Genomic DNA, 24,798 nt, shown 5'->3' with positions numbered 1-24,798 from the left:
AGTGAAAAATAGCCAACCTGTATATACCTATTTATACTTACATTCATAATATTGCTGTAGTTGATATTTTGGCCACAGTATTTTTGCAGGTCAATGCAGATACCTCCCTATTTTAGCAGAATTAAATGTATGCCGACTACTCGATCAAATGGTCATATTTCAAGCTTTGCAACTTTTGGGGTATCCACCTTGGACTTACCTGCTAATTCTTACCAGCGTAAGCTTGGCAACACCCACTTGTTTATTGTTCCACTCTGTGTATACTCAACTGTTATTCGACAAATATTGTAAAGCGCTCCATTACCTTCAAGTCTGGTAGCGCTATATAAAACTCCCCCCCAAAAAAAGTAACCCTACCCCTCATCTCCACTGAGTAATCATCATGTTTGTTGACAGGATGCAAATCAAGAGGTACTTTTATTATCAATATATAGCTGATGCAGATGAAGTGGTGTAGGATCATTTCAATACAGGCATTTCAACATAGGTGAAGCAAACATGGTCATCCTTCCTGGGTCACCTCAGTGGCCGCTGTGACTATGGATGCTATGGACATAAAAAAGAAAACAAGACAGCAGCACTGGGAGAGGGAAGGAAACTGAAGATGGTGGGAGGGACTTTGAAAGGAAACAGGCCAGAAGCAGTGACTACAGTTGACTAAAGGGGCAGGATACTGCAGTTGAGCAGCAAGTATTACAAGGCTGTGGACTGGGCCTCTGTGGTATGGCTGGGCATTTCCGAGAAGTAAATGAAGCACAACAGAGGAGTTGGGTGTAAGGTGTGTACAATAGTATCACATTTAATGTTACTTTGACTACCATGCTATCCAACTGTCTTTCAAGAAGACCATGCCGAGTTTCAGAACGCCTATGGCGAAATTACCTGGAATTGGCAAAGGAAGGAATGGCTAGTCTTCCATACATTCAGCCCTAGACACAAGATCAGTTTGGGGATGCTATTGCTTAGATAATCTACAGAACAGTAGTGCTTCAGAATTTTGTGGGAGTATGGGGACTGTGTTAACCTCAAGGAATATGAGGTAATGTGTTCTTAGAGACAAAATTCAAATTAACATTTTCCTAATGCAGTCAATAAGAAACAACTGACTCAAAGTTGGAGTTTGAGGTCAGAAATGTAGAGAACACCATGAGGGTTTATTAAAATGTAAAAGTGCAATCCAGAAAATAGGAAAATGCAAATGCAGCAGAAATCCCATCGAATCAGTCAGACACGTGGGAATCAATCAACATGAAGGCGTTCAGCTATATAAAAATGCATTAATAGTCAAAAATTAATTAATTATATACTAAGTCCCAAATTTGCAGTGAATATTTAGACAATAAAGCAGGATCCCTTGTAAAGACGCAAAAGATCTGGCATGTCCCCAAATTCAACAGTTAATGTACTCATTTTCAGCATAGGAAATCCTTGAGTAACTGCAAAGACAGCACAGTGTGTTCATTAATATAGCAAATCTTACTTCTTATTTCTTAAAACATCACATAACCATACCATCTGAGTACTAACCCACTACATGAATATTGATGTGTCTCTTCTGACTTAATGTCATCTGGAGGTGTCAGAACAAACTAGTGACATAAACAAATTAAAATAATTGTGAATTTAATGTGTGCTAGGAGGAAGAGCCTTGGAAAGTAGCAAAAGTGTTCCTCTGGCCAGTTCTTCAAGAACAATGTCATACAAAGTAAACAGTGCACATCTTGCTGCTTGTAGTGTTAAGCGAGAAATATAAAAACAGACTGAAAAACATGATACCTAGACATTTTAACAAAGATGGTGTTGAGGCCTACCTGATGCCTAGTTTAATCTAAAACAGAAAAACACATTGAAACACATCACAATGATTTCTCTTCAGTTGCAATAGCTTTATATTAATGCATGACTGAACTAAAATAAAAACTAACTAAAATGAAGACACATTTTAGTTGAATTGTGGAAAACGTCCACAATAGTATGTTTGACAAATGCACAACTGAGTGATGATATGCCTCTTGACTTTTAGCCCTTCCAGTTCTTCTGCACTGCATCCCCCTTCTAATGAACATTGTTCCATTGTTTTTAGGTAGGTTCATTCTATATACATCTACATATGCACATGATAATTACTCTATTTTGTTACTAGCAGCATCGGTTAACAGCCTTGTCAATAGTGAATCTTCATACTGACTGATAGCATCTAACACAAATCGGTTGGGATATAATGTAAGATGACAAAGGAATCTAAAACTGTACTTTACAAAAAGGCAAACACCAAGACGAAAAAAATAAATTCATAAATCGTAATAGTTATATAGTTAGTTATGATGATCATAGATTGTGATTGCCTGTTTCTCCTTTTTGTTGTAGCTCATAAAAATGGATTGACCACTACAACTCCCATGCCCTGCGATGAAGGCGATGGTTGCTACATCCAAGTCACCAAGCGTCGCAACACCATGGAAATGTCCACCTTGACTCCCAGTGGTGCATCACAGCTGGATCGTGCACGCATTAACAACTCAGAGGCAAAGCTTATTGCCAAGAAGCGGGTGATCCGCATGCTCATTGTCATCGTTGCCATGTTCTTCATCTGCTGGATGCCCATCTTCGTAGCCAACACGTGGAAGGCCTTTGATGAGACGTCTGCATTCAAGGCCCTCACCGGGGCACCCATCTCTTTCATCCACCTCCTCTCCTACACTTCAGCCTGCGTCAACCCACTTATATATTGCTTCATGAACAAGCGTTTTCGCAAGGCCTTTTTTGGCACTTTCGCCAACTGTGTTAAACCATGCCGGCGTTTACGAGACCCGGAGGAAGATGTTGCTGTCACGGGTGCCTCGCTGTCTAAGTTCAGCTACACCACAGTCAGTAGCCTGGGACCAGCCTGAGCACTGTCTGTTCATCTGTGGGGCCAAGGAAGTTCCTTCATGAAGATAAATGGGTTCACAAGGCATCTAAAGGTACATCGGAAGATCAGAACAGGTTTTGTTGAGGCTTTTCAATCAAACATTGTTTTGGTTAATTTTATTGACTCATTTACTTTTTTAAAGAAAAAAGCGGATTGCTTCATCTTCACCTAACCTAAGAAACCTTAAAGCCTTAAAGACCTAGGGAATTTGATTCACTGTAAAGCTCAAGTATTTGAGAGCACCCAGTGCTTTTGGGGTCCCTTCTGAACTGTTTTACTTAATTGTAAGATATATTGATAGTCCAACCTATTTGCTGCTTACTGGAAGCTCACACTGATAGTGCTTCAAAGGTCTGGCCGAGAAGACAACCAAGCTACGAAAGGGACAGTCTGCATAAAGGCTAAAAGAGCAGGTACTGTTCCAGAACATTGCTTGGTTTAGACAAGTGCAGCCATGCTGGGAGCTGAAATATGCACAGAGGTGATCAAGAGAAAAGTCAAGTTGACTAAGGAAGTCCATGCAGTTAAATGGAAACAGTGAACAAGGTCCCCTATAAATATTTGTTTATTACCTCAGCTTTTGTCAAGCCACTGCCCCCGTTAACTGTACTGCACAAACCGTGAAGGGAGAGGGATCTCGATTTCTGAAAATGCAATCTTCTGTCCCTGCTGGTAAAAATATCCTCTGCTGCATGGAACTGTGCTGTTGACATGATCACCTATTTCCATTCTGGATCATCAGTACACTTTTGTAACCATTCTTGTCGAGACACTGGTCTACGTGTCATGGTGGATGTCCTGTTTTAGATTTTAATTTTTTTATTTTGGACTTTGACACAATTTCAAGAAATTGTCTATAAACATATCTTGTTATAATGGCAGAAAACATTTGAACATCCCTCACTGGGCAGCGAGGGCACCTCATTTTTAAAGATGTGGCCAACCGGCCTGTGATCCTCTATGGACACAGCCAACAGTGACAACTCTCATCTAACAGTAACTTCAAAACATCAATCTGGGAAAGTCTGCTCAGAGACATCACTTGCACAGATGATAGTAACATCCCTTATCAAAAGTCAGCTCAGCTGCTGGTGGCTGTAAGTATCTCACTGCCCAGCACATAAGAATTGTAGCCCTTGTCTGCCAAATAGAGACCCTTCAGACATATGTGCTCCAGTTTGACTAAAATAAAACCCTGAGAAAAAAAGAGACAGCAGTCCAAGAAAAATACTTCCCATCAGTATTTTGGATAGGACTACAGAGTGTAAAACTTTGTTCCTTGAGAATAACTCTCTAGAAAGATGTTCCCTTGGACAATTCAGGCTGCACTGTTCTACCTAACCATACAGGCTGAGAGATCCGTCAACTTTACACTGGCACGTCACCAACACACTATATCTTCAGGCTACGCTACCTACTGTTCTGGATACACTGGTTATTCCTTAAGATACATGTTCCATTGATTACATGCCAACCTCTTGAGTACTGACAGCGGACTTGAGGAGTTAAGGACATTAGTGTCTTTAATACATTGTGGGAGAAGACTTCAACCTGTTGTGTAACACTACATTATAATTCCTGAAGACTTGAACATGTAAAGAAACACCTTTTGCCTCCTACAAAAAAGTCCAATGTATTTTCCTGCATCACTGGAGCATTTGTCCTTATTCATGGACATATGTGTTTACTCTATTGGTATTTATTAACGGATTTATTTGGATCATTAGATACAAATCCAAAACTGATCAGCTGGTTCTAAATCTCCAATTGCCTGTGACTTTAGGCAAACCTTTTGACATTGGTAAACACCAATAATGGATACAGAGATTTCCATCTTTTGTTGGAGGTTGTAGTGTCTAGGAGCAAGTAGTGGTAAGCTATGCCACGTGCTGGACCAATCCCCAATCACTACTGACAAAGATGCATAAAACAGCCTGATCAACTCTACACAGATGGCACCCAGGAAGCGTTGCATTGCAAGTTGTTATTTGGTAACTAATCCCATGTACCCGTATAGTTATACAGTGTACCGTGCTTGTCAGTCATGTTTGTGAATTGAAACCACAGTTTCCTGGAAAAGCACATGGGGGTTTGAAGGCATTATGGTAACAGGTTCCACAATGAAAGGGCCACAGCCATGTGAATTCTGCTTGACCAGTGGTTATGAAGGCTGACCTGTCGTCCTCATCTCAGTGCTTTATATGATCATATAATCATCCACATATTATACATGCTAAATGTCAAGGACATTCAACCAGGATACAGCATCTGCCCCTGTCAAGCTTATGAAGGCTTCTCCATCAATTATTTTCTCCAACATTGATGCAAATCCGACTGCCACGTGGAGACATTGGCTACTAATTCTTGTGACATTTTTTCAAATGCTGATGTAATTGACAGTGTGACTGTTCCTCAGTTGATGCTGTGATCCTTGTATGTTGTATTATTTAGCATTTTATATTGCCAGCTGTGTATTTACTGTTTATAGTGAGGCAAATTCTACTGAGTTGAGACCAAGTCTGCCACTTGGTAATGTATGAAGTGCTGGTATGGTGAAGTTTGTGAATGGCTGAGTGAGTGATCAGGTGTCTTACTTGGACTGACGAAGATTTCACAGATAATGTGGAGAAGGTAGAGGGGATGGGTAGGTGTAGTCTATACCAATGGTGTTCCACTGAGGTGGTAAGTAGGGCTAACACAGTATTACGTCTGTAACAATACACTTGAGAATCGATTGAGTATGATAGTCAGCAAAAACCTACCCACGTTACCCAGTACAAGAAGTAGAAAACATCACAGCCTCCCATTCTTAAAAGACACTATAACACAAATACAAACTAATCGAAAGGAAGGGCAATCACAAATATCAGAGTTGCAACCAGAACACGTGAGCAAATTTTATTATAACATTATTAGACATATTGTAAGCTCCAATTATGCTTTCCTTGTTCATTGGCTTTTACGTAAGATGCAAAGACATTGCTGTAGTTATTGTTCTTATCTTCCCAATTAAATGTGGTATTATGGAGCACAATGTGTACAGCTTCTTTCACACTAGTCATAAGGACGCAAAGCATGGTTGGTATCCATGAAGCTTTGCAAGAGCGGCATTGCTCCTCTAGCAAGACAAAAGAAATGTGGGTCTGAAGGGTCAACGTGCGTTTGGATAGAGGGCTCTACCAACCAGTGTTGAGATTGAAAATATAGGTTGGAAGAGATGTTCATGGGATCACATGGTGGGATATGGAGAATTTATGCAGATAGTTGATTGTTTTTAGTTGGCACCTCTGAAATATTTCAAGGAAGGGATTCATGTGTTATGTTTGACTTGATCATGCCAGTCGACTTTTCAAATGTGCATGGGCACTGTAGTGGTGAGATGGATAATCATGTTAACCCTTTGTGGAAGGTTTTGTAGTACGCTAATGTAATGGGCTAAGGTGCACTGGTTACACATTCCAAACCTGGATCATTGAAAAGATGCTTTAGACAATTGGGCAGTGAGATAAGCTTGAATTTAAATTGTTTCTGTGAAAAGATGTGGCTGAGGACATTGGAATTCTGGCAAAGGTTATCAAAGATTTACCCTAAGGCACAGGCCCCTTTTGAGCTTCAGAAGCTAAAACCGAAGCATGTGGGTCCTTTCTTTTGTGACATAATTTGTGTAGATCAGATGAGGAGCTATTTTGGCTTTGGTTTGACGTCCATCCCTTGTTGGGTTGTTCCAAATACAGAACCACAAATACACATTCAGATCACACGTTGACTGTATCGCTATCATTCAATGTGAGAGGCTCAGCACTCTGCTTCACCTGATCCATAATAACTTCCTGCAGTGGGTCAGAAGATTGTAAGAGGAGTACACAGGAAGTCACATACTTCAAGTTAAAGAAATGCCTTTACAACTAAGTTAAGTATTCTCCCTGGTATCTACAGCTATGCACAGCACATCTTTACTCGGACCTTCCCCAATGGAGTAAAATGGCACTAACACGTAAGATCACGATTGTAAACTCTGATATCCGGATGTCGGCCCGGCTAAATTTTTGGGAATCCACACACAATCTTTGACTGTGAAAAATTTACATTTCTGAGCCAAATGTGCCTTGTCACTTCTGAAAAGGTAGATTAGAAAAACTAGCACACATTTGTTTCTGGTGGTTGTATGTCTAAATCTCCAGTGTTGTGGTGAGGCATGTACTCATTGATGTATTCACTTGTGACAACACATAACACGTTCATAGATACCGTGGGGTATATTTTCAAGGGGATAGCGCCTCCTGAAAGTCATTTTTACTGACATTCTGGTGACTCTATGCCCTTTTCCATATTTACAAAGTAGCGTTAAGCCACTTTTTGTGCCTTAATGGCACCTTGTAAATACAGCCCCTTTACATGTATCACTTTGCATCAAAGGGGAGTGAAATGGATGTTGCTGTGGGCGTTCCACTGCAACACACCCATTGCTTTTGACACTGCGCCAGATTTACAAGGATGTGTACATCTGAGGCAGCACCAAAAACTAACGCCATGCAATAGCAGGTGTTTGAATAGTGCAACGAGAAGAAATATTTTTATTCCTCCTTGTTTTTGCTTTTTCTATGTGTACTGCATTCTGCAGCACACAAAGAGCAAAACAATATAAATGATCGTTTATGTCCAGGAAGGTGCACATAAATAATCATCAAATAATGATGATTTGCTTCATCAAATAATGATGATTTGCTTTCTTCTATATATGCTGCAGAATGCTGGCAAAGGCAGCTCTATACGAAACTCATGTGAGAAAGCAATTTAGTATCAGACATGGTTAATCAATCCCAGGAGAGGGCCAGCATTTTTCGCAAGGTAAAATCAGCTGCAAACCCACCAGAATTACTTAAATGACTATAACAATACAAACAAATGATTTATGTTGTGACTAAAATCTGTTAGCACCCTTAATATGTGCTCATATTTGTGACCCTCAAAACCTACAATGTATTTCAAAGGAGACCATGCCCCCGAGTTCTGTCATGGCTGCCATAACATATTGTACATGTTGTGGCCAGCCGATCAGGACTAAATACTCCCCTTTAAATTGGCCACCAGAAGCATATTTGGACACCAATGGAGTGGGAGATTAACCCCTTCATTACCATCCTGAGCACCTTTTTTAAATGTACATTTCTTGAAAACTACTTCACGGATTTAAAACAAATAATTCTGTTTGTGCCAAATTTGGTGCAATTCAGTTTAGTTGTTTTTTATGTATAGAAAAGCAAACGTTCCTGTGAGAACAAAGGTGAGAAATCAATGGTTTGGGACCCTCCTTTTTTTCTTTGCCCCTGCTTGAAAGTTCGGTGCAAACACTTTCTGTGAAGGAGACAAGTTTCATGCAGTTTTGTCAAATGGCAGCAAAGTTATTAAGACAAGAAAAAAGGCCCTTCTTATGGCCTAAGTATAATTGTATAATTGCTCTGGAACGATTGCCACGAGGGTACTATATATATATATATATATATATATATATATATATATATATATATATATATATATATATATATATATATATATATATATATATATATATATATATATATATATATATGTCTCTCTCTCCCTCTCTCTCTTTCTCTCTCCCTCTCTCTCTCTCTCTCTCTCTCTATATATATATATATATATATATATATATATATATCTGTCTCCAGGTTTGCCATGTTGCTTGGAGGCGCACACGAGGAACAACACAGGACACCTTCACTTTTAAAAGCGTCCTGAAAAGCGGCAGCCTGCTTCCACAAGATTCATTTCTGGTCCTACGCGTTTCGAGGCTCCTGCCTCTTGTTCACGGACCTCAGTACTACAGGCAGCAATGTCTCTGTAAGTCCCGCGTTTTGGTGTTTAGTACCTGCCCCCAGGTGGGCTGGTTCCGGTGTCAGGCTGCAGGTATACTGGAACTTGTAGGAAGGGTGTTTCCTTTCCAAGTTGCAGATAACGGCTGTCAGAAAACTGTTCTTTTCTAAAGTGTTGACGCTCTCCAGTGAGCGATGATGAAAGGGAAAGACGGTTTTCTGTTTCAGACAGGTGTTGCTCTCCTGCCCCTCGAGATTCTGGTACCTGCAGCCTGACACCGGAGCCAGCCCACCTGGGGGCAGGTACTAAACACCAAAACGCGGGACTTACAGAGACATTGCTGCCTGTAGTACTGAGGTCCGTGAACAAGAGGCAGGAGCCTCGAAACGCGTAGGACCAGAAATGAATCTTGTGGAAGCAGGCTGCCGCTTTTCATTAGGGAATAAAGGACGCTTTTAAAAGTGAAGGTGTCCTGTGTTGTTCCTCGTGTGCGCCTCCAAGCAACATGGCAAACCTGGAGATATATATGTATATATATATATGCAATTGGAAATCGCAAATGTATACTTGCCTATTTATACATAATTTGCTGATATTTTGGCAGGTCAGTCCTGACACCTCCATATTCTAGTAGAATCCCACGTATACTGACTACTGCCACCATTAAGTATTGCTCAGGTTTTGCAAATCCTGGTTTATCCACCTTGGCGCGCCTGCTGATCCTAAGTAGGTTTGCAATATCTACCCATCACTTTCACTAGGTATTCAACATACTTGTGAACAGGATGCAATTCAAGCTGGTCTATTGTTGTCAGTATATAGATGATGCAGATAAAGTGGTGCATGATTATTTCAATACAGGCATAATAAAGGTGTACCCTTCCTGGGTCAACTTACTGGCCATAGTGGCTTTGACATTGGAATTTGGATGAGAGAGTGGACTGGAAGAGGGAAGAACAGTGAAGAGGGTGGGAGGAACTTTGAAAGGGAACCGGACAGAGCCACAGTGGATAGGTTTTAGGCATGGACAGCAAAGCAGACTGAAGAGGAAGGATGCTTTAATTGAGGGCGAGCATTACCAGGTTAGGAAAGGATCTTGGTGGAATGGCAGAACATTTTTGTGGAGTAAATAAGGCAAAATAGAGGAGCCGGCTATAACAGAATTACATTGAACTTTTCTGTGTCTACCATGCTAACCAACAGTCTTGAGAGTCAAGGAGACCACATTGAGATTCAGAATGCCTTAGGTGAAATTGAATGGGTAAAATAAGGGACTACTAGTCCTCCATAAGTTTGGCCCTAAACACAAGACCAGTATGAGTTGACAATACACAGCTGAATGATATCCCCTCGACTTTTAGCCCTTTCAGTTCTTTTGCAATGCATCCCGCTTCTACTGTACAGTGTTTCATTGCTTTGTTGAATAGTTCACTCTATACAAATCTACATATGTACAAAATAATATGTTATTTCTCACTAGCAGCATCTGTTAACAGCCTTGTTAATAGTGTACCTTCATATTACCTGACAGCATCTAATACATATAGGTGGGAAGTCAGTAAGACGATGTGGGCAAAATCAAAAACTTTACAAAAAGTCAAATATCGATACGAAAAAATAATTTCATAAAACTTAGCCTACATTTATAGTTAACCACGAAACAAACAAAAGATAGGCAAATGATGAAAGAAAAAGCAAAATACAGTGTCAAATGTATCCTTTGCTTTCAGTACCCATAAAGCGTGAAGCAAGAGGTATATATGTTATGTTATTTAAATCTATATCTAGGCGCAACAGCTACCCGCAAGGGTTTCCCGGTGCCCGACGGAAGCAACAGCAAAATAATAGAGAGGAGCTTACTGGTTAAAAAGCCAGGCTTTTAAGGATTTGCAAAAGAATGTAACGTTCATCTGAGTACGAAGAGACAGCGGAAGAACATTCCATAGAACAGGGCCCAAATATGAAAAGGAACGGCCACCCATGCGGGATAGTCGGATCCTTGGCACCTGAAATATAGCCTGAGTAGTGGATCTGAAAGTACAGGAAGGTAAATAAAGATGGACCAGATTTTACACATACATAGGAACCGTGCCGTGCTTAATTCTGAACATATAGTTCAGAGCTTTAAACTTGTTTATGTTGGTTAGTTAGTTATGATCATAGAATGTGATTGCCTGTTTCTCCTTTTTGTTGTAGCTCATAAAAATAGATTGACCACTACAACTCCCACGCATTGCGATGAAAGTGACGGTTGCTACATCCAAATCACAGACCGTTGCAACACCATGGAAATGTCCACCCTGGCTGCGAGGGGGGTCCCATTATTGGACCGTGCACACTTCATCAACCCAGAGGCCAGGCTTATTGCCAGAAAGCAGTTGATTTGCATGCTCATTGTCCTCGTCGCCATTTTCTTTATCTGCTGGATGCCCGTCTTCGTGGTCAACACCTGGAGGGCCTTTGATGAGACGTCTGCATTTAAGGCACTCACCGGAGCCCCCATCTCTTTTATTCACCTCCTCTCATACACTTCAGCCTGCGTCAACCCTCTCATATATTGTCTCATGAACAAGTGCTTTCGCAAGGTTGTACTACTTAAGCCTAAGAATAACAAGATTAAAATATGTTGTGGACAGAATATTGAGGGACAAAATAATGAAAGGTAAGTGCTTTTAGAGGAAGTATATCCTTGCTAGTGCTGAATCCACACATATATATATATATATATATATATATATATATATATATATATATATATATATATATATATATATATATATATATGTGTGTGTGTGTGTATATATATATATGTATAGTACATACATGTGGAGATATGTATAGGAAATCAATACTCACTTACCTTCCAATATTTTGGATTTGACATTTTGCCACAAAATGTGTGTGTTTTGATGCTCTGGCTCCGGTAGTTCGGGGACACAAGGCATTTCTTGGCACCTTTGCCAGCTTTGTGAAACTATGCCTTTGTTTACAAGAGACAGAGGAAGGTGCGTCTGTCACAGGGGCCTCTCTCATGACGTTCAAGTAGCCTGAGATTGGCCTGACCTCTGCCCATGCATCTGTGAGACCAGGAAAGTTCTTCTAGAAAGAAAATGAGTGTGGTCACACGATATCTAAAGCGACATTGGAAGATCAGAAAAGGTTTCGCTGAGGCTTTTTAATCCTATGTTGGCTTAATTTTAATGAATTGACTCATTTACATTTTTTAAGAAAATGATGACTGCTTTACCTTAATTAACCTAAGAAACCTTGAAGCCTTAAAGACCTAGGGAATTTGATTCACTGTGTCTACTTGAGAGCACCCTGTGCTATTTAGTCTCCCTTCTAAACTGCTGCTCTTCATTTTAAGATAGATTGATATTCCAACCTCTTTGCTGCTCATTGGAAACTTACACTGACAGTGCTTCAATAGTCTAACCGAGAAGACAAACAGACGATAAGTGTCAGCCTGCATAAAGGCTCAATGAGTGGGTACTTCTGTGGTTCCAGAACACTGTTTGTTTAGACAAGTGCAACCATATTAGGAGTTGGAGTATTCAGAGAGGTGAGCAGGAGAAAAATCAATTTGACCATGGAAATCTACTTGTTTATCATGCCATTAAATAGACACAGTGAACACTGTCCCCTGTAACTATCAATTTATACCTCAGCCTTCGTCAACCACTGCCCACGTTAACTGAACTGCACAAAAAGGGAAGGAAGAAGTATCTTGTTTTCCGGTATCGCAGACTCCTCTGTCCCTGCTGGTGAAAAGATCCTGTGCTGCATGGAATAACGGTGCTGTTAATGTGGGCAGTACTTCCCATTTGTAACCATTCTTGTCCAAACACTGGTCTACGTGTAATGGTTGATGTCTTGTTTTTGATTTCTTTTTTATTTGGGACTTTGATTTATTTTAAGGAATTGTCCCTAAATATTTCTTGTTTTAATGGTAAGAAACAGTTTAACATCCCTCATTGGGGACACCTAGTGTTGAATGATGTTGACTACTGGCCTGTGATCCTCTGTGGGAACAGTCAACGCTGACAACTCTCATCTTCCAGTAACTTCAAAACGTCTGCCTGTGAAAGTCTACTCAGAGACATAATTCACACAGTAACATCCCTTATCACTAGTCACCTTAGCTAGTGGTGACTGGAAGTATCTCACTGTTCAGCAGATCAGAATTGTAGCCCATGATGCCCAATACTCGCCCTTAATATAACATCCACTCAACTTTGCTTGAAACCCAGAGAGGAAAAAGGAAGGTGCTAAAAAATGTCCCTAGAAAAATACCCAGGATCAGTATTTTGGATATGAGTACGAATTGAAGTGTAAAACTTTGTTCCACGAGAATAACTCTAGAGACTAGAAAGATGCAACCTTCCACCTTGGACAGTTCTCGCTACAAAGTTCAACTCGACCATCTAGGCTGAGAGATCTGTCAACTTTACACTGGCAAGTCCCAATGCACTATATCTTCAGACTAAGCTGCCATACTGTTCTGGACACACTGGCTGTTCCTCACGCTAAATGTTCCAGTGATTATATGCCAACTTCTTGAATATTTACATGAGTTAGGGATTTAAGTCCATTTAGTGTCTCTTTAATATACTGTGCGAGAAAAATGTAAGCTTTGAAGTAATACACTAAATTATGATTTCTAAAGACTTCAAAATGTAAGGAAAAGCATATTGCCTCCTACAAGAAAAAGGAAAAATGTATCTGCCCACATCATCAGAGAATGTGTCCTTATTCGTGGGTATATGTTTAATACAGTGGCATTCATTTGGATAATTACAGATACATCCAAAATGGATGAGCTGGTTCTAAATTCCCAATTGCTTGAGAATTTAGGCGACACCAATAATGGATACAGAGATTGCCATCTTTTGTTAGAGGTTGTGGTGGCTAGGAGCAAGTAGTGGTAAGCTATGCCACGTGATGGACCAAGCCTCAATCACTACTGACAGAGATTCATGAAAACAGATTGGTCAATAGCTGCATCAATGGGCAACAGAATGTGTTGCATTGCAGGTTGTGTTTTGGTGATTAATCCTGTGTAACAGTTTAGATGTACATTGTACTTTCCTGGAAAACCACATGGGGGGTTGAAGGCATTATGGTAACTGGTTCCATAATGAAAGGGCCACAGCCATGTGAATTCTGCTTGACCAGTGGTTAAGAAGGCTGTCCTGTCGTCCTCATCTCAGTGCTTGCTATGACCATTCCCAATCACATATTCTAAATGCTAAATATCAAGACATTCAGCTAGGAAACAACATCATGATCTGCCCCACAACAGTGGAGGAGTTTCCGTCAATGAGTTTCTCTAACATTGATAATCATTTGACTGCCACATGGAGACTCTGGCAAGTTGTTCTCGTGACATTTTTAAAAATGCCGCTGCCATGTACAGTTTGCTTGTTCCTCAGTTGATGTTGTGACCCTTCCTTCTTTTATTTTTCATTGACAGCCTGTGTATTTTGTTTATAGTGTTTATAATTCTACTGTGTTCAGATTGAGTCTGCTGTCTTGGTAATGTTTGTGTGGCTGGTAATGTTTGGGTGGCTGGTATGGCCAATATGGTGATTGAAAAAAAGTGTGATCAGGTATCCTACTAGAGGTGTAGGGCCCGATTCACAGAACTAACTTAAGACAAAATCCTAAAATGACTACCATTTTGGTATTCACAGAAGGCACTTACTCATTTCGGTATTCACAGAAGTTAGGAGTCCTAACTTTAGGACTCGTAAATGCCTTCTGTGAATACCGAAAGTCTTAAAGTTAGGAATTTTCTCAGGAGTAGTAAAAACAGAAAAATCCTAACTTTAAGACTTCGGCTTTTCTATAGCTTTGAAACTGTTGGCCACACAGAAGACTGATACAAAAATCCTGGCAATTCAACTAAGACAGGAACTTTCTTCTTTAGAAACCTCGAAGACTGCTGCTTAGTGGGGTCAAATGCACAAGAAATAGACATCATGAGGGGTGCCACATTAGTAATGCTGTGCCATTCTGCTGCATTGCATCTCTAGTCCATACAGTACCAATGCATTCCTTTCTGGTGAGTTCTCACTAATTTGACTTATATCCCTCTAAAATAACATCTGTAGCATGCAAGCACTTTTCTTTCTTAGTTCCTGCTTCCATAACACTCTTTCTTGCATGGAGGTTCTCACAGGTTGCTCCCATTCTGATTCCAGTCCATCCTCATTTAGGGGCCCTGAAAGTGCTGCAAGTTTATCTGCTTTCCGTGTGCATTAGGATCATATGAATAGTGTATGTTTTACCATAGGTTATTAAATCAAGCCTGTCCTGTCCTCTTGTCTTCTGTTGACATGCCGTCCTATAAAATATGTGGGTCTGACCTACCTGTAGGGAAAATTCAGCTATTTATTCATTATCTATCTCTTGCTTGATCTGTTCAAGGTAAGCACTTTTGTTTTTAATTAAAATGTTATACATATAAATATTGTAAGTTCAATGTCAAGAATACAAAATAAAATCTTAATTTATTTGTCTCACAGAACTGATGTGCTATTTATTAGGTAAAAAGTAAATTATTTTGAATCACATCACCTCTCTTACAGTCAGGGATATACATCATTCATACTTTTCATACAATCACTCAGTTAAATCTCTCAGTTTGTACACCAAGCACTAAACATTGACTTTGCCATTCAAAAAGACATTACCTCTTAGGCAGTCTTTTATCTTAATGGCACACAATGTCAATTTCCATAAAAACGTTGCTTACTTCCACATCGAAGATTGATCGTGTAATCATCGCTCAATAGCCTTCATCTAGAAAGAATTTCAAAACTGCAGAGTGACTTTAAGATGCGTAGAAAATAAATCGGAAAACATGCAAACCTGCAATCAACTTATTTTAATTCAAGGTTCCAATCAACGGGAAAAGATCACCATCTGAAAATTTAAGCAATCGTTCCACCAAGGTCACTGAATTATGACGTCAGTGGCGGGCATGCACAGTGGTGTGGGTGGCTTCGCTGCAGCTGTCATTCACTGACAGCAGCCACTGGAGGAAAAAAGGTGGGTGCCCATTGGTCACAACATGTTACACCCCTGGTGTGGGCCAAGTGGACTTTCTCCACTCTCTGTTTTCCCCCACGGTCGGGGAGGAGCCAGTACTCCTGATTCATTTCGAAGCTGTTATTCCTTGACAGTAGGAGCAATGAGAAGGAAGAAGTCAGACTATAGCTGTGTGTGATTCACAGAGACCCCATAAGCATGATCTGATAGTGTTTGAAGCACAAGACGTGGATACGTTTATGAAAACAATTACCCCTCTACAGTCACTTGCCATCTTCTCAACAACTCCAACTCATTTGGGGCTAGATGTAGGTAAATCTAATTTACTAATTCATAAATACCGAATTTTACCGATTCGGTATTTATGAATCTGTAAATTAGAAGGAGGCAAACGTAGGTAATTTTTAAAACACAATTACCGAATCTGTAAGATTCGGTATTTACCGATTCGGTAAATACAGAATCGGTATTGCCCATTGATTCCTATGGGCCTTGAAGCCCATAGGAATCAATGGGAAATACCGATTCGGTATTTACTGAATCAGTAAATACCGAATCCTGCAAGGGTGCAGGGGGTGTCACTTTGACACCCTCTAGCACCCCAAGTACAGGCTTGTGTGACATGTGGCACACATACATGCCCTAAGGGCATGTCTGTGTGTCACATGGCACAGGTGTGCATGCACAGATGTGCATGAACACCTGAATTCTGTATTTTACCACCCAATAGGATTGGGTGGTAAATACCGACTCCTAAAGGGCCTGTGGCACTCTGTGAAGTGCCACCTACATATTGATTTACAGAATCGGTACATTTACCGATTCGGTATTTGACCGATTCTGTATATTTACCGAATCGGTAAATTTGCCGATTCTGTAAATCAGATGCCCCCTACATCTCAAAAGCCAAATACCGGGTGGAAACGGCCGATTTTTTCCGACCGGTATTAAGGCTCCTACATCTGGCCCTTGGAGGGCTATTGCCTCACACTCATACCCATTCCCCTCATGATAGTGACAGCTTTCCATGTTACTAGTACTATATTAAAACTCTCCTTAGCAAAGGCATATCCGAAACTATCATCCATTTTGTTTTCTCTAAATAATGAAAGATCGAACTTTCAAAATAGTCACTTCATTTGTCTTCATACCTAAAAGTTTCATTGGAAAATTGGATTTCCCCTTTCGCACTCCATGGGAGCAATACTTCTTACTTAGCTAGTTTTATTTTTCTTCATTGACTCTTGTGAGAGATACCTGCATTCTGCCATGATGGTGTTGGGATTTAGATTTAAAAGTAAAGAAATGAGCTCCACCCTCTTACTCCTTCGTGCCCACAGTATTCCTGATGGGAATGTTTGTGTCTCTGCTACGCCAAGAACCTCCATCAGGAAGAACAATGACCACTGCATACCCAGGATTGGTGGTGTAGACACAGGGTGACGCAGTGTTCCCATGCACTCATTCATGGTTCCATTTTGCAGCAGGTGTGGTGAGAGTGGTGTATGACTATGCAATATGTAGGGTGGGTGCAGATGGATGTGTGGGTCTGTATCTCTTCAGAGTATACTTTCTGGAGGCACCAAGAAACTGTAGAGATCTTTACCAAGTGTCTTCCTCTCGCTGTCGATTTAAGGGCAGGTTTCTGCCCACTTGCTTATTGCTGGTATTTTTGGTTCTGAGGATGCATGTTAGAGGATAAGTTGCTTATATAGACCTTTGCCTGCATTGTCCCCATCACAATGATCCTCTTAAAGGGGCACCTGTCTTCTGATCTGTTCTCTGATCTATCTATAAAAGATCCAAAGGAGATCATCCAGGAAAGAAAATCATGTAAATTAGTGTATTACATTGTTAGGTCTAGCTGGTATGCTTTTAAGATAAATGTATGTCCCCTTATTGAAACACCAAAAATGTAGGATAGAACACTAATTGTGCAGGGAATTCAGGGACCTCCAGTAAAGTCCATAACATCACGATGTTGTGTGAAGAAGGACCTTTTTTAAAAGAGTTATGCTAGATCAATACAGTGTTTAATGGATGAAATATTATTAACATGAAATAAGGCAGTGACATAGTGGTCAGATCGAAGCCAGCAGTAGTGTCTAAGTTAAGATGATTCTTTCATAAATAGTAGTGAACAAGGCTCCAAGTAACGGATACACCTCACACTACAGACTGCTAAAATACAGACAGTCCTACTGCCAAACCTTTCCACTATCTTGACTTTTTATATTCCCATAAGATAATATCTGTAGCATGCAATTGACTTTCTTTCTTGTTTCCTGCTTCTAGACCATTCTTACATGCATAGAGGTTCTCACAAGAGCTGTTGTTACCCCCCTATTCTGATTCCAGTCCACCCTCATTTAGGGGCCCTGAAAGTGCTGCAAGTATACCTGCTTTCCATGTGTATTAGGACCATATGATGCCAGCACTGGTGCCTAAGTTAAGACAATTCTTTAATATAGTAGTAAACAAGGCTCCAAGTAAAAAATTATATCTCAAAATTAAGACTTCTAAAATACAGATAGTCCTACTGGCCGGTGGCATAACATTAGCCCCCGCAGCCCTTGCAGTGCAGGGGGCCGACAAGCTCCGAGGGGCCCACTCAGAAGAGTACACAGACTGGGTCTGGGACCTGTTAATGTTATTTTGACACCCTTGATTTTTTGGCAGTGGGGAAAAGTGGTAGCTGGTGGGCAGGGGTAGGGGGGGGGTGTTGTCCTCCTAGTACTTTGCAGAGGGGCCCCTCAAGTTCAGTTATGCCACTGCAACTGACATTCCTTTCTGGTGATTTCTCACTATCTTGATTTCTTATACCCCCAGAAGATAACATCCAACAGTACATAAATAACTAACTAAAAACATTAATTCTTAAATCCAGTCATGCTTAATGCTAACATATGTTACGCCTGGCTCACTTTACTAGTCTCATATTATGGGGCACGTGTTGTACAATTTAAATGAGGGTTGACATTTTTGTTGGGGGATTTTTATGTAATGCAGAGGTTTGGTAGTTCTGGAGCCTATGCTTTTCAAATGAAGTGTGAGCAGTCTATGTTTTAGATGTTATCGCATGTGGTGGAGAATTGCAAGGTGGAGTGCATTCAAACAATGGTTCGCTGGCATCCGTTTGATGGTTTTTGTGCACACATGCTCGCGTGTGATGGGGCCAGGGTCCAGTCAGTTGTCTTGTGCTCTTGAAGAGGGAGCAATCTTTCATTGCTCAATCACTTGGTTTGGGAGGCATTGACATACTGCAGTGTACACAATTTGGGAGTGTTCCAGCAGTTTTTGTGTTATAGGCCAGCGGGGTCCATGGTGGTCCTTGGTGGCCAGTAACAACAGCTCAGGAAAAGGAGGTCTGAAAACATTAGGAGCATGTGGGCTGTTCTGAGCATGCTTCCTTTTGGTTTCCAGAGTAACAGAAATGCCAAGTAGATACAACCCATCACAGGGATCAATTTCATCTCGGTCTCCGCTGCATTCTCAGCAGGTTGCTGATGGTGTTGTTACACTTCACATTATTGTGATGTATTGTTTGTACGCAGGGCTTTGATTGACCTTTCCCTCTTTACATCTGTATTTCATTTGCATTTTCCTTATCTGTCTTCACCGTTCTCTATAAAGCTGTTAATTCTCCTGCTTTTATTAGTCCAAATCCCTCATTTCTCTTCCATCTCCATTTGTCTTTCACAGGCTATATTTATATTTATATCTTCTGCTTTGTCTCCTTTCTTCGGTCTGTCTATCTTTCCTAGCATTGACCTCTCCCACTTCTCTATAACTTTATTTTCCTTCCTTGCCTCACTGTTTACTGTGTCCTTCTTTCCATTCTTCCCTCTTTCCCACCTTGCTTTCCAACTAGTGCCCTCTCTCTTTCCAACCTTCCCTTTTTTTCCCAAAATCCCTTCCCTTTCTCGTTTGCCTTCCTTCCACTCTTCTTCCCTTTACTCTTCTTCATTCCTCCATTCTGCCCTCGACTACTGCCTTCTTCCCTTTTCCTTTGTTACATTTATCCTTCCACCGTTCTGCGTCCCGTTCATCCTTATTTCCCTATCCTACTTAGACTTTTTTTCCTGATGCCCTTCTTCCTTTCTTCTGTGAGAAAATGAATGTATAACAGAACTCTCTGTAATATACATGTAACATGAGTTCACATGAGTGCAATTAAAATAACATTTATGACTGCAGTACTTGAATAACCCTATGAATGTGCTAATAGATTATGTATGTACAATGCCTACATATCTCATTGTTGGAGCACCCCCCACCAATGGCATTTCCCCGCTCCTCTGACATGGAAGCTCTGCTCTGTGGGTTTTGCAAAGTACTTTCTTTCGGTGGACCTGAGGGGGCAACAGTCCTGCAATGCACTGAGTCTCACACCACTCGCACACTATTTCTTTCTGTCCCACTTTGTTTCCAAGAAGGAAATGGGTATAGCAGAACAGTAAACACCCTGTTTCATCAAGTGGGTGAGTAGAAAGTTGGTTCAGAAATGATAGTCCTGGCCCCTTGATATGCCTCTGTAATAAAATTGTTGTCCAGAGATTTTCATTTCTGATCTGTGTTGTTTTAACATTAGAGAAGCAATTTAGCTTGGATACACATTGCTAATCAAGGGCAAATTTTTTTAACAACATTTTCAAAATTGTGGGATGTGTTGCAGAGGGTGATCTAATATTTCAAGAAACATGAGGCATATATACTTCATTTTGGTGTCAAAACATAGGTTTTTGGGTGGCATGTAGTTTTATGGAGACAGAAAATAACTCCTCAGAGCAACTTTACGCGATTTCCTAAAATGGCTGCTCTATAATGATGAGTTTTCGCATCATATTGGTCATTTATTTTAATGTTGTTTTTCCGTTGATTAAAATTTGTAAACATGAGCGAAGCGGGTGGTAGCAGAGGATCGGTACCTGCTGACAGTGTTGTTAACTACAAAATCTGAGGACCCATTCAACAAAAAAAATGAGTCATATGCCAAACTAATTCGAAAGAAAAGTTAACATCAAATACGGCAAGACGAAGTTCGTAAAAGATTGAAACTGATGGGTGAAGAGGATCAAATATTTGATCATTGTAACAACAAGTGCTGCAAGTCGTGTGAAATGGAAAAAAGCCTAGAAAAAAATTGTCAAAAAATAGCAGAAACCAGTGAATCACAACAAGAATACAAGTCTTCGGAGAAAGGGATGTCAACCAACTCAAAGCCCATCCACTTAGAGGATCAATGTCTATCCTTCGTCCACTCCCAACAACTGATCGTAAAGCAAAGGATCTTCAATGCGTTATCTGTGGCTTTAGCCAGCAGAAGGGCCAAAGGGGTTGACGAAAGAACAAAGCAGAGAATGTGAGTCTCAAAAGGAAACATGTTTTTATTTGCAGCTAGTTTTGTCTTACAATATGACATTTTCAGGCAAGTAGCTGACCTAAACAGTGAGGTGAATGTATTTGCAGCAGGTTTGCATGCCCACCCGAACTGCATGCATGCATATGTCAAGGTTCCCATCCTACTGTTAACCCGACACACAGTGCAGCCATAATTTATCAAAATTGGACCGGGGGAAGCAAGTTAGGTTATCTGAAGTCCGGAGTAGAGGGTGTCCGCTGCAAGAATCAGAGAGAACGCTGCGTGCGCCTGAGGAAGACATTGAAGTTTGCTGGTCTAGTCTTTCTCAAGCCTTTGAAGGTGCGAGGACAGACATGGAAGTGAAGTGCGTCGGCAGCATTCTGAGCCGCGCACTTCACCAACAAATTCTGAGAGAGAGAGATCTTAGGCATATCATTAGTCAGTCACGGAATAGTGTAGGAATTTTGTTTGTCATTTCCCAAGTAGAATTAGCCTAGGTTAGTTGGCGTTATGAGAGCGTCAAAAAGTTAGACAGGATTTATTTTGCTAATTTAAAGAGAAAGGTATTTAGTCAGGGCTCGAAAAATCCAAAAAATGGTACTAGTCCTGCAGGTCTAGTGAAAAATGTCCTCGACCTAACTGCAACTGAAAGAGGAACAAATGTGGCAAGATAACAAGATTTAAAGACATCTTTATTGCTCATTCGCTTTTGTGAGCAATAAAATGCCTTTAAATCTTATCTTGCCACTTTTGCTCCGTTTCCAAAGACCGAGGACAAAAGGTAGTTTGTCTTCCTACTTGCCAGAAAGGGCGAGTAGGACCTAAAAATAGCTCGTCCTCATTAATTGTACCTCACAAATGCGAGCGGGCGAGTGGATTTGCCGAGCCCTGTTAGTGTTTTTTCCTTATGGGAAGTCTTAAGAAATTTAACCTTAAAGGTAGGTATTTAATCACCTGTTCTTCTTCTGGAAATCCGGAGCATTAGAAAAGTATTCCAGTCTTCAAAACCGCAAGTACCTGAAAGAAAAAAAAAGTCATAATTAAAAAAGAAAATTGATCAAAATTGATTTTGCATAATTGAGTATGGTGAAGAAAACCGCAGTTGTTATATGTCAAAAAGTACAAAAAGAACAATAAGAAGAGAGGCTAAGACTTAGCTAAATTGGGGTAAGAGAGCGCATTAACCACATGACTGCTAAGCTGATTCCTCTCCTGTGCTGGAAATTGTTATATTCCATGATTCATGACGAGCTCAGCTCGTCATAAGCACACGACCAGTGTACTGCATGACGAGCTGAGCTCGTCATGAGCAGCGAAGGGGTTAAAAAGTGTATTATAGAGCACAAGAGAAGCATGGGATTTTAGAAGTTTTTAATAGTGTTATTTTATTTGCAGTTTCTATAGAAGTGTTACATCTGAAGAAGTAACAGCAGGTGCCATGAGTGGTGCTGAAGTGAAACCCAGAAGCAAGGCAGTCTCTTCTCTTTCCCCCGACAGGGTTCACACAAGTGCTCATTAATTGAGGGCTCGTGTGGAGGTCTGTGGGAATTTGTCATTTACAACATTCTGCTTCTGTGAGTCTTCGGCAGATTGTGAGTATACAATTTTGGTCTTGACAGCCTATATTCGAAAATATTAATCTACAGTGAGCTCCCAGCTGCAAGGTAACCGCCAGCCATCAGTAAAGTTTGCACTCTTTGAAAAAGCAAATGACGTTTTAAAGCCCCTTTTTAGTGCTGGATATGGGTTTACACTCATTGAGATCAGAGAAATAATGGTCAACATTGACAAAACTGTATTGATACATAATAAGGAAATTAAGATTTCTGGTGAGAATGTCCAATGAGAGAATTTGTTTTTGTCAGTCTATCAGAAAGAATGAGTCACGTATGGCATTCTCAGCTGAATTGACTCCTGAAGCTCTTGCTGCCAAAATAGGATCACAGGATGTCGTAAGATCATCAGAAACCATTTTATGAAATGTCCTGAATGATTTAGATTATGGACTTGATGACACATTTTTTGATGCTCCAGAGCTGCACACATTATGGGAGTCAACAAGAGTACCAAATAAGGTCTTAACATGTTTTACATCATTGTTTAATATCATCAAAGCAAAACTGTTACAAACTAAAGTTCTTGAGTTCGGAGCAGAAGCTGATAACATTGATGAAGGCTTTGAAGATATAAGCGAAGAAATGGAAGACGATCCAAAGAAAACTCTGCTACACTTGATTACTGTCCATGCAATCTATGACAATTGCAAAAGTAGAGAGCTAATCACTTCAATGAATATCACTGGTATATCAACAAGTTATAATGACATAGTAGGCAGGAACTTGTTAGCAGCTCATTCTGTAAAATCAGGTGAATCTGAAAGCACGCTACTTCCAAGTCACTTTAACAAGAAAGGATTTACAATTGCTGCTCTTGATTATTTTGAAGATAGCTCTTCTTTGTCTGGAACGTCCCGCACATGATACTGCCATGATGATTTTTTAAGACTGTACCAATCAATCAATCAATCAATCAGGGGTTGGTAAAGCGCGCTACTCAACCGTGAGGGTCTCAAGGCGCTGGGGAAGGGAAAGAGGGTGGGGGGTTGAAGGGAGGGTGAAGTAGTTGCTGGAAAATAGGTGTGTCTGCTGTAGGCATAAACAAATGAAGTTGCAAATGTATAACCCGACTGCTTTGCCAAAGTGTGCAAAATCACTACAAGACATCAACAAGTCCCAGTTTACCAGAAAGTTTAGAAGTGGCTGAGGACAATGATCTTCTACCGAATTCTGAAGTCCACTAAGCTGATTTAACTGAATTTATCATATCCCTTATTCGGCGCAGACTGAAGGATGAAAAAATAAAGTCAGTTCCCCTGTGGGCTGGAATCTTTGCTCTGATCTCCCAGAATACCGTCCCACTGAAGGTTGGGATTGTACCAGTAATGCCATCTCCAGTCACAAACTACGCAACAGTATACACAGCTCATAGAAATTTCAAAATGTGTGTGCTCAGGTTAAAAAACCATCTTATCTTGCACATTGTCTGAGATGAAGGTATTTTTTGTATTGTAGCTGACATTTTTATGATCAATCTAGTAGAATTTGATGATCTTTATCCAATGATGGGCCTTTTCCACATGATTTAGGCCCAGATCTCTGTACTGGGGTGAATGTATGACATTGTTCTGCATACTGTCCACCAATTGTTGTTTTTGCCTTTTCCACATGACAAAAGTTGTGCTGCAGTGTGCAGGAAGTTATCTCAGTGGATGTGGCATTGACGATGCTGAAATCTTTGCAAGCAAAACTGACCAGTCAATATTGAGCGGAACTCATTATGTTAGTTTGTTACAAGGTACGCTCGTCATATCTGCAGCTATAAAACATTTTGATGAAATGCTTTCTAGAACAAGAATGACAAATTAGGTTTTGCTTATCTTATCTCAGAAGTGTACAACGCATAGGGCGCACTTCAATAAAAAGACATAATGTTTAATACACTCAGTTCATAATCAGAAAACCAAGTTCGAGAGTTTGTCAAAGTATGCGAAGAATAATCAGAACTTTGCAAGTACTGGCAAAATATTTACACGACAGCTTTAGTGAAAAACTTGATACATAAACATCGCGAAGGTGAT

At 40.4% G+C, this 24,798-nt stretch overlaps 1 protein-coding gene across 1 annotated transcript in view; it reads left to right on the top strand.

The window, feature by feature from the left end:
* Positions 1-7,055, top strand: part of CCKBR (cholecystokinin B receptor) — a 318,163-nt gene extending 311,108 nt beyond the window's left edge. The window contains exon 5 of the mRNA XM_086933722.1: positions 2,368-7,055. Coding sequence (XP_086789848.1) covers positions 2,368-2,891 — 524 coding nt within the window. The 3' untranslated portion in view covers positions 2,892-7,055. The remainder of the gene's footprint in view (positions 1-2,367) is intronic.
* Positions 7,056-24,798: the final 17,743 nt, after the last annotated feature.

The sequence above is a fragment of the Lissotriton vulgaris genome, chromosome 8 (assembly GCF_964263255.1).
Source record: "Lissotriton vulgaris chromosome 8, aLisVul1.2, whole genome shotgun sequence".
Taxonomy (NCBI): Eukaryota; Metazoa; Chordata; class Amphibia; order Caudata; family Salamandridae; genus Lissotriton; species Lissotriton vulgaris.
This window is presented reverse-complemented; position numbering and strand designations above follow the sequence as displayed.